The sequence below is a fragment of the Bacillus rossius genome, chromosome 1, assembly GCF_032445375.1.
Source record: "Bacillus rossius redtenbacheri isolate Brsri chromosome 1, Brsri_v3, whole genome shotgun sequence".
Taxonomy (NCBI): domain Eukaryota; kingdom Metazoa; phylum Arthropoda; class Insecta; order Phasmatodea; family Bacillidae; genus Bacillus; species Bacillus rossius.
In genome coordinates, this window is record NC_086330.1 from 43,148,448 (window position 1) to 43,162,766 (window position 14,319).

General features: G+C 37.4%; 1 protein-coding gene across 2 annotated transcripts in view; it reads left to right on the forward strand.

Annotated features, from left to right (window-relative positions):
- Positions 1-14,319, forward strand: part of LOC134535208 (E3 ubiquitin-protein ligase SHPRH) — a 97,975-nt gene that overhangs the window by 30,218 nt on the left and 53,438 nt on the right. For both annotated transcript variants that reach the window (XM_063374249.1, XM_063374258.1), the window contains exons 8-12: positions 2,539-2,702; positions 5,449-5,619; positions 11,298-11,481; positions 12,470-12,582; positions 13,512-13,649. In XM_063374249.1, coding sequence (XP_063230319.1) covers positions 2,539-2,702; positions 5,449-5,619; positions 11,298-11,481; positions 12,470-12,582; positions 13,512-13,649 — 770 coding nt within the window. The remainder of the gene's footprint in view (positions 1-2,538; positions 2,703-5,448; positions 5,620-11,297; positions 11,482-12,469; positions 12,583-13,511; positions 13,650-14,319) is intronic.

Below are 14,319 nucleotides of genomic sequence, written 5' to 3' on the forward strand. Positions count from 1 at the left end.
TTTTTTTTACTATGTATTATTACTAACCATTAGAGTAATATTTTGTGTAAAAGTAACACATTAATTTTTGAGGCAGTTTAATATTTTCACGTGATTGCATGCATACAAGTCACTGAGCCACCGCCTTAGGTCTTATCGTTATCAGTAACAAATAATTTGAATTTGAAATTTTTAAATACCCACAGACCTCTAACTGTTGTGTGCGAGACCTGCAATGTTTCCCACTGTATGGAATATGAGTTCCGATCTGCTGGTAATTGATTGTGGTTCACATTGTGGCAGAAGACCTAATCACTGAACCACTGTGACATTGTTATTTCTCGATTTGTACCCGGCTAAAAAACAAACTGAATCTTACAAGTCAAAACACTTCAAAAATGATTTCAGCTGCTATAAAAAAAATTTATAGAAAAGTTTGAGGTCAAGTCTCCAAATAAAAATTTAGAATACTTTGTCTTTATTAAGAAAATATTTGAGTAAATATTTGGAGATTTATTTTCAGTCCTTGAAATACACACAGTGAAAATACACACATTACAGAATTTCCTCATAGTTCCACACAAAATACACAGTAATTTTCCTGTTCGTAATGCAAAGTATTTTTAAGGTTAGGATTCCGAAAGAAGTTGAAAAAATCTCTCACAAAAATTCACATTTATAAAGTTCCGTGATTCCTTGGGACAACTGTAGACAAAACATTGTGACAATGTTGTGGGCTCATGCCGACGTCTACGGTCGAAAAATATTCAAATTCATGGTTCCGAATTGAAGTGTTGAGCATGGCACAGCCCGGAACAGTAGGTGTTAAATTCTCTTTTTTTTCACCACATTTAATTAATGGCTTGAGCCATTGAATGATGTGACTTAACTGATCAACATTTGATTGGAGACTGAAGAAGAGATGCAGATACGCCCAACCCCGCAGGGGGGAGGTAGCTAGCTGCATGGTTCATTCAACCAATCACAACATACATACATACATAGATGCAATACTACATAAAGTATATTACACTCGCTTCTAGGCATTTCTGTAAAGAACAAACACAATATTGCAAAGTCTTTTCTGATTGGCTGCAACAATAACCTTATAAGTTTACAGCCACCCGTGGGAGCTAACACCTGCCATTTTTCCCATCATAAGAATGTAGGTGGAAAGTACCAGAAAGTCTCTGTAACTCTGGTGCCGCTGTGTCGCACAGCTGTTTTTATTTTATCGTAACACATAAAACATAATGTGAGCTTCTAAATGAACACAAATGAAAAATATAGTCATAACATTTAAAATAAGTAAAGTACTGAAATATACATTTACTCAAATAGTATCCTTGCAAAAAATGTATTTAAATGGCTTTTATAAATAAAATAACCAAATATCTAAAAATTTATTACAAGAATACCGTATTTACTCGCGTAAAGGCCCCGCCCGCGTATAAGCCCCCCTCCTTGTTTTGTAAACATTTTTGAGAAAAAATTTAAAAACGTGTTTTTCTGGGTTTATCTGAGGGCAGGGCAGCTTGGCATGCATCAAACAACAAGCCATGTATTATGACCGGCGGGAGGTGATTTTGTAAGCGGCAGTGATACAGAGACTGGTATTATAGTTTGTCCGTTCTCAGTAGGACCGTCGTGAGGCATGCCAGACGTAAGCAGTTAGTCCTATCTCAAACGACATAAAGATAAAGAAAGCTGGACTCGCGCGCTGTGTTGATGTGCAGTGTTGTCGGAGAAGAAGAGGGGAAGTGAAGGAGGAAGGGAAGTGGGTCAAGGATTCTAACACTCCTTTGTCTGGTTGGCTGGCTAGCTGGCAGGAGGGAGGTTAAGCCACGCCTCTGCCTCTCTCCCCCCTGACACAGCGCTGCCTCTGCCTCCCCCCCCCCCCTGATATAGCGCTGCCTCTCCCCCCTGCGGAGTCGTTGCCTCTCTCTCCCTCCTGCCGCGTCGCTGCCTCCCCCGTCTTCCTCATTCGAACAAAGATGCACAACTTGAAAAGAAAAATCTATTTTTTCCTCCAAATTCGCGTATAGGCCCCCTCCCCTTTTTTGGAGTCAAAATTTGGGGAAAAAAGGGGGGCCTTTACGCGAGTAAATACGGTATTAACAATAAAAGCAAATATGAAAATTTAAATCACAATGACCTTGAATCTATACATCCCCATGGACTACTAAAAATAACATATTTACTTATTTAAAAAAATTCTTATAAAAATTTTGGAAGCCTAGGATCCTGCAGTATCATAACATAGTTATTGTTATTGCCTGCATCTTGCCAGCTGTGCTTCAAATTAAAATTCTTATCCAAAACAATACTTCACTCATATTCTAACTGTCTTATCTAGCTTACAGCTCATGAAAAGTACACATTATATTATTTTCCATGGTAAAAATTAATATTTACTACCAAACTCTTCAGTGTTTTCAATAGTTTTACTATTATATTTACATATCGCCAGTACGTCATGAATATGTGTAAAATGTATGTATCTAGTTGTACATTTTCATTGCAACCAGAACTGACATGCAGAATGTTCTGTTCTTATAGACTTGTATGGTCTGCTGCTTTTCCTGGGTGTGGATCCATACTGCGAGCATATGTGCTGGCAGGACTTGCTGTACAAGCCATACTGCCTCAACGATAGAGCTCCTCTTTTAAAGGTTATGTGCCAGTTTATGTGGCGTACACAAAAGAGAGACGTGTTGCAGCAGGTAAAACATGGTATTTCTAAATGAAGCATTTTTATTATGTTGTTTTTAAAGTACCGTATTTACTCGTGTATAGCGCGCCCTCGTGTATAGCGCGCACCACGATTTTTGCAACTAATTCCAAAGAAAAAAAATTGATATTTTTTTTTCCCCCATAAATAAATTTTACTAACATTTAGTGGTACCTGATTATTTAAATTGATGTGTGGTGATGCGTCAGGAAAATACATAAACTCTGCTGTCTAAACGGAAGATAATGAAGCGCTATATCGTCACAACTGGTACGTGGAAGGAAGGAAGGGAGGGAGGCGTGCCGCGCTACGTTGCTAAGCTGGCGCGGAGAACTTGTGAGGAATGGAGGAAGCGAAGAATCTGGACCGGCGGGGGGGGGGGGGGGGGAACTGGTGACAACATTCTCTCTTTCTCTCTCTCTCTTTTTACTACTTCTGAGCTGGCTATCTGAAAAGGGGGGAGGTCTAAAAATAAACAAGAGACCATGATGTGCGAGCTTGTGCGCGCGCGCGTGCGCGCGAGAGAGAGAGAGAGAGAGTGTGTGTGTGTGTGTGTGTGTGTGTGTGTGTGTGTGTGTGTGTGTGTGTGTGTGTGTGTGTGTGTGTGTGTGTGTGTGTGTGTGTGTGTGTGTGTGTGTGTGTGTGTGTGTGTGTGTGTGTGTGTGTGTGTGTGTGTGTGTGTGTGTGTGTGTGTGTGTGTGTGTGTGTGTGTGTGTGTGTGTGTGTGTGTGTGTGTGTGTGTGTGTGTGTGTGTGTGTGTGTGTGTGTGTGTGTGTGTGTGTGTGTGTGTGTGTGTGTGTGTGTGTGTGTGTGTGTGTGTGTGTGTGTGTGTGTGTGTGTGTGTGTGTGTGTGTGTGTGTGTGTGTGTGTGTGTGTGTGTGTGTGTGTGTGTGTGTGTGTGTGTGTGTGTGTGTGTGTGTGTGTGTGTGTGTGTGTGTGTGTGTGTGTGTGTGTGTGTGTGTGTGTGTGTGTGTGTGTGTGTGTGTGTGTGTGTGTGTGTGTGTGTGTGTGTGTGTGTGTGTGTGTGTGTGTGTGTGTGTGTGTGTGTGTGTGTGTGTGTGTGTGTGTGTGTGTGTGTGTGTGTGTGTGTGTGTGTGTGTGTGTGTGTGTGTGTGTGTGTGTGTGTGTGTGTGTGTGTGTGTGTGTGTGTGTGTGTGTGTGTGTGTGTGTGTGTGTGTGTGTGTGTGTGTGTGTGTGTGTGTGTGTGTGTGTGTGTGTGTGTGTGTGTGTGTGTGTGTGTGTGTGTGTGTGTGTGTGTGTGTGTGTGTGTGTGTGTGTGTGTGTGTGTGTGTGTGTGTGTGTGTGTGTGTGTGTGTGTGTGTGTGTGTGTGTGTGTGTGTGTGTGTGTGTGTGTGTGTGTGTGTGTGTGTGTGTGTGTGTGTGTGTGTGTGTGTGTGTGTGTGTGTGTGTGAAACAGAGGCCTTGTTGCTTGTGCGTATGTGTGGGGGCTGGCCAGAAACGTCACCCGTCACTTAACGACTTCCACTCCTCCCCGCCTCCCCCCCCCCAAATTTTTTTTTCCGTGTATAGCGCGCATCCTTATTTTTTTCCTTTACTTGAGGGGAAAAAAGGGCGCGCTATACACGAGTATATACGGTATTCTCTACTCATGGATGCATTGATGTATTTACAAATGAAGGAAGGCTTGAAGTCTTAACATATATGCAATTACAGATTATGAGGGCTAATGAGATGAGAATGGGCTTAAAGTAAATTATTTAAAGTTAAGAGTTTGACAGAAGTTATACCTAACACATTAATTGCATCTAGTGCATTGTATACGGGATGTTCAAACTTTAATTGCATTATATACTGGATGTTCAAACATTAATTACATTACATTTTGTTCAGAAATTGCAGAGCATTAATGTAATGGTAAGCAGGAAATGCTAAAAGAAACTATTTTTGCAAAGGAGCTTATGTTCGGAAATGAGAACTTTGCAAAGTTACAGGTGTAAAATTTAAATTTCGCTGGTGTGGGTGGTTTGTGGTGCGTTAACATGTTTGGATCTGTGCGGTTAGCTAGTTTATGGTACTGTGATGACATATTTGATAAAGCAGCAACAGCATAGCAGACGTAACATTTGCAGAGTTAGCCGATATGCACTTGGTGTACAGGGAGGCGACAGGAATTGCAGCAGAAATAGTGTGCATTTGCCAAGGGCACTTTCGGGACAGACGTGTGCCAAATAGGAAGACCTTCGTATGGCTCAACCAGCGACTGCCTGTAACTGGGAGTTTCATCATACCACAAAGCTTGTTGTACTCTAACTCTAGTCTGTGCCCGACTTCGCGACTTGTCCGCTTCCCGCGGAGCGACTGAATGTCACAATGCTGCGATTGCGTGTCCTCTCAGCCACTGGAGTGGTGCCATGATGCCAGAAAAATTCAAATTTGAGTGTTACTGTTTGCACCTGTAACTTTTAAGGGTTTACGTTTCCAGACATAGGTTCCTAAACAAAAAGAGCTTTTTTTGGTATTCCCTTCTACCCATTAAATTTATGCCCTGAAATTGCTGAACAGTCTTTATATGCTTACATTAAGCACTAATATTTACTTAAATGTTATTGAAATAAAGGTTTACCGTATGTGGTAACAGTTTACGTACATGTGGACTGTATTGTTTGCATGTGTAGCATTGTTATATTACTTACTGTGCATGTATTTAATAATGCATTTTTATGGTGTGGTAATTTACCATGTAAGAATTATAATTCAATTTTGTTTAATTTTAACAGATGGGAGTGCCTGAAATGAAAGAAGAAATAATATTTCTACACTTTTCTCCTATAGAAGAATTCTATTATCGTTGTCAGCACTTGTCATCTTCAACGGAGTTCAGGCGTAAACTATTGAGCACTCACTTGGACACTCCATTTGATTCAATGGACCGGCAGATATTAGCTAAGGTTAGTAAATGTCACACCAAAATATTATTAGTTTGATTTAAATATAAGTGTTGTCTGCTTAATCCTTGCTGGGCCCAGTTTTCTCTGTATGCGATGGTAAGGCAATGTTTTGACATACGTAATTTAGTGTGTTTATGCTGAAATTGACAAACAGTGGATGTTTAAAAGTATTCTGAACTAATAATTCATGAGATTTAGCATTTTGCATGTTATAACTTTTCAGGTAACTAAGTGAGTCATCTAGGCAGAATTTTAAAAAAAAGTTTCACAAAAACATTTAGTCACATAATTCAAAAGCTTGTACCACTTGGAATATCTGTAGAAAGCTAGGCACATATCCTAGCGAGGGAATAGTAGATTATAACTGATAATATAAACTTTTATATATATGACATAAAAGATTCACCCTAACAATAAAAAAAATTATAAGTATACCATTTTATAGCAATATGGCCCAAAATTAGAATTAAACTATTACTATAATTACTAGAGTTTATTATAAAGTTCGGTACACCGACAATAAGCGCTCTTGCCGCAAAGTCCTACAGAAAATATCTTTAAATAAATTAAACACACTAAACACAAATTATGAATTTATATGAAATTCCACGATCACTTATATCTTTTACCGCGGTGTTACCATTGCTTAAATTATTTAAGAAGTTCATTTAAAAGTTGATGCGCCATTGTATTTACATTTTTCTCTGACACCATCATTCCAGTTCATTTGTCCAAAGTCTATTTACTTATACAACCCAATACAGGCTGGTACAGGATCAGTTACAACCAACGAAAAATCAGTGTTACTTCTTAGGGCCCTTCATAACTTAGTTCCCACTATAGTTCACAAAAGTTCGGGTATTGATTTCCTGCACAGCTCCCGCAATTGTTGGACGAAAATATGCACGATATAAGACTAGCGCAAAACATGTCTACAGTCTGTGTGGCCAGTGTATCCTGCCCTGTGCGCGCGACGATGCTCGGCCCCATCAGTTGCAGTGGGCCTGGCTCTCGTCATCTTGGGCTGCCGAAGTCCATCATCCATAACGTCCACTCTCCACCATAGACAACCATTCAGTTCTCCTCAGCCGCGCTCGCAGCGCACCAGGCAGCCACCACTGGCAACAACAATCAAGCACGCCAACAGTCCTGCACAAACACACCAGCGGAGCCTATTCCCTAACTGCACTAAGCATCCACAGTTATTTTCACAACTCCATTAAAATATACTGTATCAAATTAAATAAACTAAATTTTGAAATACTAACAGTGAATATGGCAAGTAAATAAATTTAATCATTTAGTTTTTAAACAAACATTAACAATTAACCAAAATTTACAAAAGTAACTGAGTATTAGAATATATTAAAAAAATTGTAAAATTAAATTAATTTTAACCAGGCAAAAAAATAGGAATTTATGGCACATAGTGCCATAAAAGCCAATACGAATGGATTATGTCACTGGGGAAGTCCCATGTCATGAATTTAATAGAGATTAGTGGTAGCCAAAAAGAGCATGCCACCAAAGGAGAAGAAAAACTGTGTGTGAAAATCATGTAAAATCTGGTAAAAAAACAAACTTTTTGTCTTTGACTAAGAGGGCCTAGTATATAAAAGTATTTTTTGTGATTGGTTGTTTAGGTTAGGTTGTAGGTGGATTGTTCTTGATACAGAAGAAGCTGGTTACATTTAGTCAGTTACTCATTGCAATCCAATTTGGACATGTTCGCGAGGTGGGGTGCCAAACCGTTATTACTTGATGTAGCAAATGAACAATTTTCCATCTGTTCGTACTTTCATTTAGAATTTTTTGACCACAGGGTGTCTGCATTGTTGGCTCATGCGACCACGTACAATTATCTACAGTGGTTGCTCTGGGGGCTGGTTTCTTTTGGTTGTACCACAGTAAATAAGTAACTGTGGGCCTTTTTATTCACTATTCTTCAAAAATTGTTTTCCATTGTTACTGTTTTTCATCGAACAGTAATAGTGTTTTTTCAAGCTACAAACTTTGTGTTTGTGATTTTTTTATAAGTTATCTGGAACTGTCATGCATATCTATGGCACCATTGTGCATTTTATCAAGGAAGAATAAATTGCAGTATATTTTTTCTGAAATCTTTTATTCTAAGTACCATTCTTCCTAAACTCAAGACTAATAAATAATCAACAGAAATATTCTGAACTTTTGGTCTGCTATCTGCGGACCTCAATAATTTTTGCAAGTGTTTGTTAAAAAATATAATCTGTTGGATTTCCTTGTTGGGCAGATCTGAAATGTTCAAAGTTTGTTATGTATTGTAAAGCAGACTAACCTTTGTTTTAACGTGGGTAAAATTCATATTTATAGAATGTAGTTTATCTTTGAAGAAATTAATCAATGATGAATGAATTGGCTGCATCCTTTTAAGCCTTGAAAATTAATTGCAATATCTAAGTATTCAAATAATTAAAATATTTTCCTTTTTTTCTTTTCTTTAATTTGGGAAAATATACAGAGACAATAAAAGCTTGTTGTAGCATTCTAGTTTCCAATGTTTTACTATCTATCCCAGTCTAAAGACATGAATGTTTTTATAGCTGTCTGTGGTTTTGTTTTCATTATATAGTACTAGTTTTGCACAGGGTAAACAATCTCAGTTATGACAGTTATCAACATACGTGATGATCAGACAATTGTTATTACGCAAAAATGTTTGTATAATTAGGACTGTGTCTTTCTTAGTGGATGCAGCATCAACTATGACATACCGATCACATTTATGCTCAATGTATACACTGTAACAACCCAGATTACATACAGCCTTCCTCATGCAATACAGTAATAATCTTTTCATATACATTTTTTTGTCAAATTTCAGGTTAGATGTAAAGTTTTTTCCTTTTAAAAGTTACTGTAAACGTAATTTGTTTTCATTTTTAAAATTCATAAGTTTTTTTTCTAGTAAATTTTTTGTTGCCTTCTTTATGTGGGAAGGCGTGCTGATGTTCTCCTTCGTTTTTTCACGACCGAGGCTTTGTTTCACACGCTAGGCATGTGAGTCACTGTCACGGGAGTGTGAGAAAGAGACAAAATCGCTGCGTCATGGGAACAGAAGTAAGCATTTCGTTGAGCCTCTGTTGCCATGCGCCGTGATTGGCTGAAAATTACGTCAGCGAGCCCAGGACACTGCCCGCACAAAGGGAAGGAAGGCTGTAAAATTCAGTCATTGTCCGAGCACCAGGCCGAGCGGTCGTTGTTCGGGCGGCGGGCCGAGCTATGGCTCAGGTTTTATTCTTTTCTGGACGTTTAGTTTAGTTTTTTTTTTTTTGTGTGCTCTGTTGTACAGAATATAGTGTGATTTTTACATGAATTAAAAAAAAAAACAGGTAAAACATTGAACATTGTGTATAAATTTCTTCTTTCTTCGTGACCTGCAACCTGTATGTTCCACTCATCACCTAATTTGAGCTAGCCGGAGGTGGTGAGTGGTGACAACACAACTCCTTACTTTGAAGAATATCTCACCCATGACATGCCCACGCCTAACTCACCACAAGGCTTGGAATTGTACGAGAATTGTTCGTACCACAAAAGTTTGCTCATTAATGTTTCTTGAGGTTTACGGAAACAGAAAATTATATACTAATCAAGATCTTATCATTTAAATTATCTGAATAATTTTTAAATTATACCCAGCTTATAGTCCTCTAAAATTAAAAATATTAATTAGCTATAAACTATATATAATATAATTATAGTTAATTCCTATTCTGTGGGAAATCCCTGACACTACTCTAAGACCCAATTTGGTGGGTAACACCCATTCTATAGAGAATCAATCCTCATCCTGTGGGTGAAATACCCTTTCTGTGGTTAACTCCCAGTCAGATGTGCAGATTTTCTGGACTTCAGGTCTTTGATGTTATAACTTTTCCGGTTCAACATGAGTGGCAGAAAGCAGGATTGTTGTATGGCTTTCATTAAAACATTCTGAGAACCAAAATAACTATCTGTTACACTTCACTCTCTCTTGATGACTTGTGTAACTGGGGGATCTTTTAGTTTCAAAAGGCAAAATAATGATTTCGTCTAGATATAAGTACCTCTATGTTTATTTAACTTTTGATTACTTTCACATAGAATAATAAACTTGATAAATTGATTGACAAATATATTAAAATTATTAAAATTATACTAACATGAATTTAAAATTACATTATCTAAAGAATGGGCTGGCTCTAATTAGAAAATTACCATTAATCATTGGACATAATTACAATAGAATCAGAAACAATAGACAGGTTAAGTTTTTACAATCTCCAGTATGTTTAGAGCGATGAAAGTCCCGAAAGAAAAATTTCTGGTGTTCCGATCTTTTCAATGTCGTGATTTAATGTTATTCTGAGATATAAAAAAACTGAAGAACTGGAGGTTTTGACGTTTGCTGGCCGAAGTTGAGCTGATAACGAGGCGTCAGGGCGCCTTAGCGTCCTGATTGCTAGAGGAAGGACTCTAGGGTGGTGGTGTTAGGTCCGCATCCGGACCCTGGACCCTGTCTGTAAACAGTTCTGAATCAAACATGATCAGAACATAATCACAGACAGTTAGCAAAATAGGCAGAAAATGCCTACTAACAAATATGATTGTGGTCGGGGAATAAGGTTTGTCAAAAACTCACCATACAGGGAGATGGCTTCTAGCGTCAGCCAGGGTGCAGAGCTCGCGAACACGTGGTTGTCGCGGATGTTTCCATGATTCCAAAGATAGAAAATATTATGAACTATTATTAACGAAGCATGACTACTTCTACGAGGTACGCAGACTGACTAATTACTAATTACGAGTCGTGGCCTCGAGATTGGCTAGGGGTTGACGCCCGACCATTGCACTGGGCCTGGTTCCCTGGAAAGGCTATAAAGGGGGGGGGGGGGGGATGGGAAATGTGCTGCTGCCAGTGGGAAATTCACTCGGCAGCGGCCGGCGACGTGTCGAGGGCTCGAGCAAAATGACCCGTGCTCGTGCCTGAAATCGCTCGCGTAAGGCTGGCTCTCAGAAACTAGCTGCTCTAATAGCTTGCAGGACATAGCACTTCTTGTCACGGCTCGGAGGAGAATTACAGGCGACGGACGTGCACCAAGGCGGGATAAGACAATAGCACTTGCTGGGTCATTAGATGGTAGGCATAATTATATTTATGCTGGGAAAGATTGGGGAGACAGGTCTGACAAAGATTAAACGGGAGTGTACAGGAGGCGGAAAAAGTTTCAGTTGTTGCAGCAAAAAAGGACTGGCAACATATTTTTCAAAAATTCAAATTTAGAATTGTGCCAAAAATAATAATTGGCGGCACATATCGTAATAATAAAAACTGTTTTAAACTGACAGAACCTGGTTTAAACAAAAAAAAACCTTGTTTTGTTTTAAAAAAAATTGGTTAAAAACAAAACTTGATTTTTTTCCAACTGTGTTTCCCTGGCACCGACCGTACCAGAGTTCTTTGGAATGAAAGTTCATTGTCCTACCATGTTCCCGCCTCATTTCATAGAAGGAGGTTGGTCTTTCGTGCTTGTTGACAGTATATTATTTGGTGAATATTGTTAACACAATACAAAAAATTGACTAAATTTTATTAAACATATTTTCTGATAAGATTTTGCACAATTAAGTTAAAGATTTTCATTCCACTGTTGCAGATACTGGCTCCATTGGTCCAGCTGCGACAGGCTTGTGTTCATCCACACGCTGTTCGTCGGGGGGCAGTACATCTCATTGGTAATAAAGACACCATGACCATGGAAGAGGTATTGGAATCCATGATAAAAAAAACCAAAACAGACTGTGAGGAAGAGTTACGGAAGTACATTTCTTCTCTTAATGGTGAGTGGTGTGGCATGCATCAGTTTATTCATTGAACTTTGTGTGTGTGTGATAAGCACTGCAAGAGTGAATATGAATATATAGAGCAGTTGCTGTCAGGTTGAATATTGGCTTTCTGTGCACAAAGAACTTCCCACCTTTGATGTTGTGTGCGAGGAACCTGAAACAATAACTCTTGAAGCAGTGGCTTGGGAGTTTCTGCACAACTTGTGGTGGCACTGTGAATACGAATGATAATATATGTGTTTCAGACTGATTACCAGGGCAGTTTATCTAGTTATAATGGTTTTTCTATGCTTGTAACTCACATTTAATAAAATTTATCTATAAAATAGGGAGTTTGAGAATGTAATACATAGATTATTCTAATGAATACATTTAATTAAGTTGTAAGTCCATCCACAATTTTGTGTTTTAGTGAACTCTGTATTTTTTTTTAATGTGCCCTGTTTTTATGTAGTATCAGCCTATTTTGGTGATACAGCTGTTGGGGTGGTTCTTTATAATTGTATAATATATGAATAAATTACTACATTCTTACTTAAATAATAAATAAATTATAAATAAATAATGGTTCCATCATCTCTAGCCCTCACAAAAATTCTTAATTCATAGCAATTTCAATAAATTTTTGAAATGGGTCCAAGTTTGTCATCAAAGTATTTGTTATGCTTTGGAGGACAAGCTATTCTAAAGTAAAAGTTTTATGTGCTAATGCTCAGTTGTCCAGCACTTCAAATGCAATTGTAATGTTAGGTCGTGTGACCCAAGCATGGTGGAACAAAATTTTTCTTAATGTCATTTTGTATTAAAAAATTTGTGTGTGTGTAATTTTTTTGAGTGTTTTAAATGACTCTATACAAGAGACACCCAGCTGTCATGAGTTAAGGATCCAGCACTGCAGCATTGCATTTATTCCAATGTTCATATTTATTTTGGTCATCATGATGGTTTTATATGGTTTATAGTGAAATATTTTTACATTTAGGCATGGCTGGCATCGGTTTGATTAATGAGAAGTATCCGGAGACAGTTGAACTTTACCGGCAGGTGTTGAGGACCTCGGAGGAGCACAACTTCTTGAAAACTGATTCGCTGCAGGTACTATAACAAATTATAAAGTCATTCCTTAAAGTAAATTTTAAAACTATAATTAAATTGAATATTAAATATAAAATTGTTTACCACTAAAAATTTTAACATTTTAATGGATTATAATTAAGATGGGCCTTGTTAGTACAAAGCGTTGGTTTATAAAATCTTATATTTCTTAACCCCAAACACTAGGTAGGTTTTTTTGGTGAACTCATTAGCTCCTTAAGGGTTGTAAGAGTCAGAAAGTGTTGGTAATTCTTATACACTTGAAAATAATGAATTTATGGGTTTTTTAAAACCTTGACAGAAAATATAGTAGACATTTTGAAAAAAAGCAATTTAGAATGAAGATTTGTCCGAAAATGAAACTTCTTTGGCAATACCTAAGCTAATAAATTATTCCTTTAAGCTTATGATTTATCTTAGCTTCATCATGGACAGTCTATCAACTGTTATAAAAAAAAATTCTCTTCATGAACACAGTTAAGTTCTATAAGAATTCCAAAATTTTATTCATTTATTGTATCATTTTAGTCAATTCACTGTATTATAATTTGTTGTTAGTCATGAATGCTGAATGACAACAAATCAATTTAACCTTTTACAATTCGAACCACAAGGAAAATATAACATCTAACTACTTCTAGTTTACAAAATGCAAACTACCATGCAAAGATTTTTAGATGTCTGCGTTGTGCACAGAATCAAGGCAGCGACCATTTAGAGTAACAGTATGTTGCAGTATACATAAATGTGAATGCATTTGCGACCACAGACATAGATGACTCTTTACTAGCCCAACAGTACTTCTTGGCCAATCTTAGGAACCTTTAGTTTTCCATCGTGGTGTTTTTGAATGTGTAAATCATCCATAACCCATGGGTAATATTATTTCGTAATGATTGGTTTTGTTCCGTTGCTGCTTGCCTTTGCAGAAGATCCATGCCATGCACAACCTAGCCGAGGTGTTGGCATTGCATGCGGGCAGTGTTCCACCCACTTTGAGGGACGACAAGTTGTTGGAAGAGGTGAAAGACTTGGAGACTGAGTACATAAGCAAACACGAAACACTGGTGAGAAAAATGATGTCTTGTTGATGAAATGTAAAAACAAACACCAATTTTAAAATATGTGTATTTAACAGCAATGTTTTTGTGTACCGTACAATGGTTTAGTCAGTGTTGATTTGGGTATGTTAACGTTAACGTTAACGTTATTGATCAGTTCAGCACCAAAATTTAGATAAACATTTTAAGAAATATTTAATAGTTTTGTATGTATTTAATTTATTGTTGGTTTGAATGTATAAAAGTGTGTTTGTATTTGTGTGCTGTACTTTCCTTGTATTACACAGTATATTACACTTGTAATACACAGTATTAAACATGAACATCATATTTATGTACATTGCATATTACTTATCAAAACAGAAAATGAAACTTTGTCTAATTTTTTTATTGTTTGCTTTAAAAAATATTTTTTTTTATTTAAGTACCACTGTTTTTTTTTTGTTTTGTTTTTTAAATCATAAGGAGAAAATTATTTTAAAATACATGTTGTCGAGCCTCATTTTGTTCACAGTGAATATTAACAACATTTGCCTGTAATAGTGCTATTGCGATGTGTAGTAGATGCTTATTTCATCCTTCCTTATAAAAGTGGAATGAAACTAGCCAGCAATATTTCTCTGAATGGTTCTTGCTGTGTGGAAGACTAATTTAAGAGTTTGTTTTTTTGGTGCTA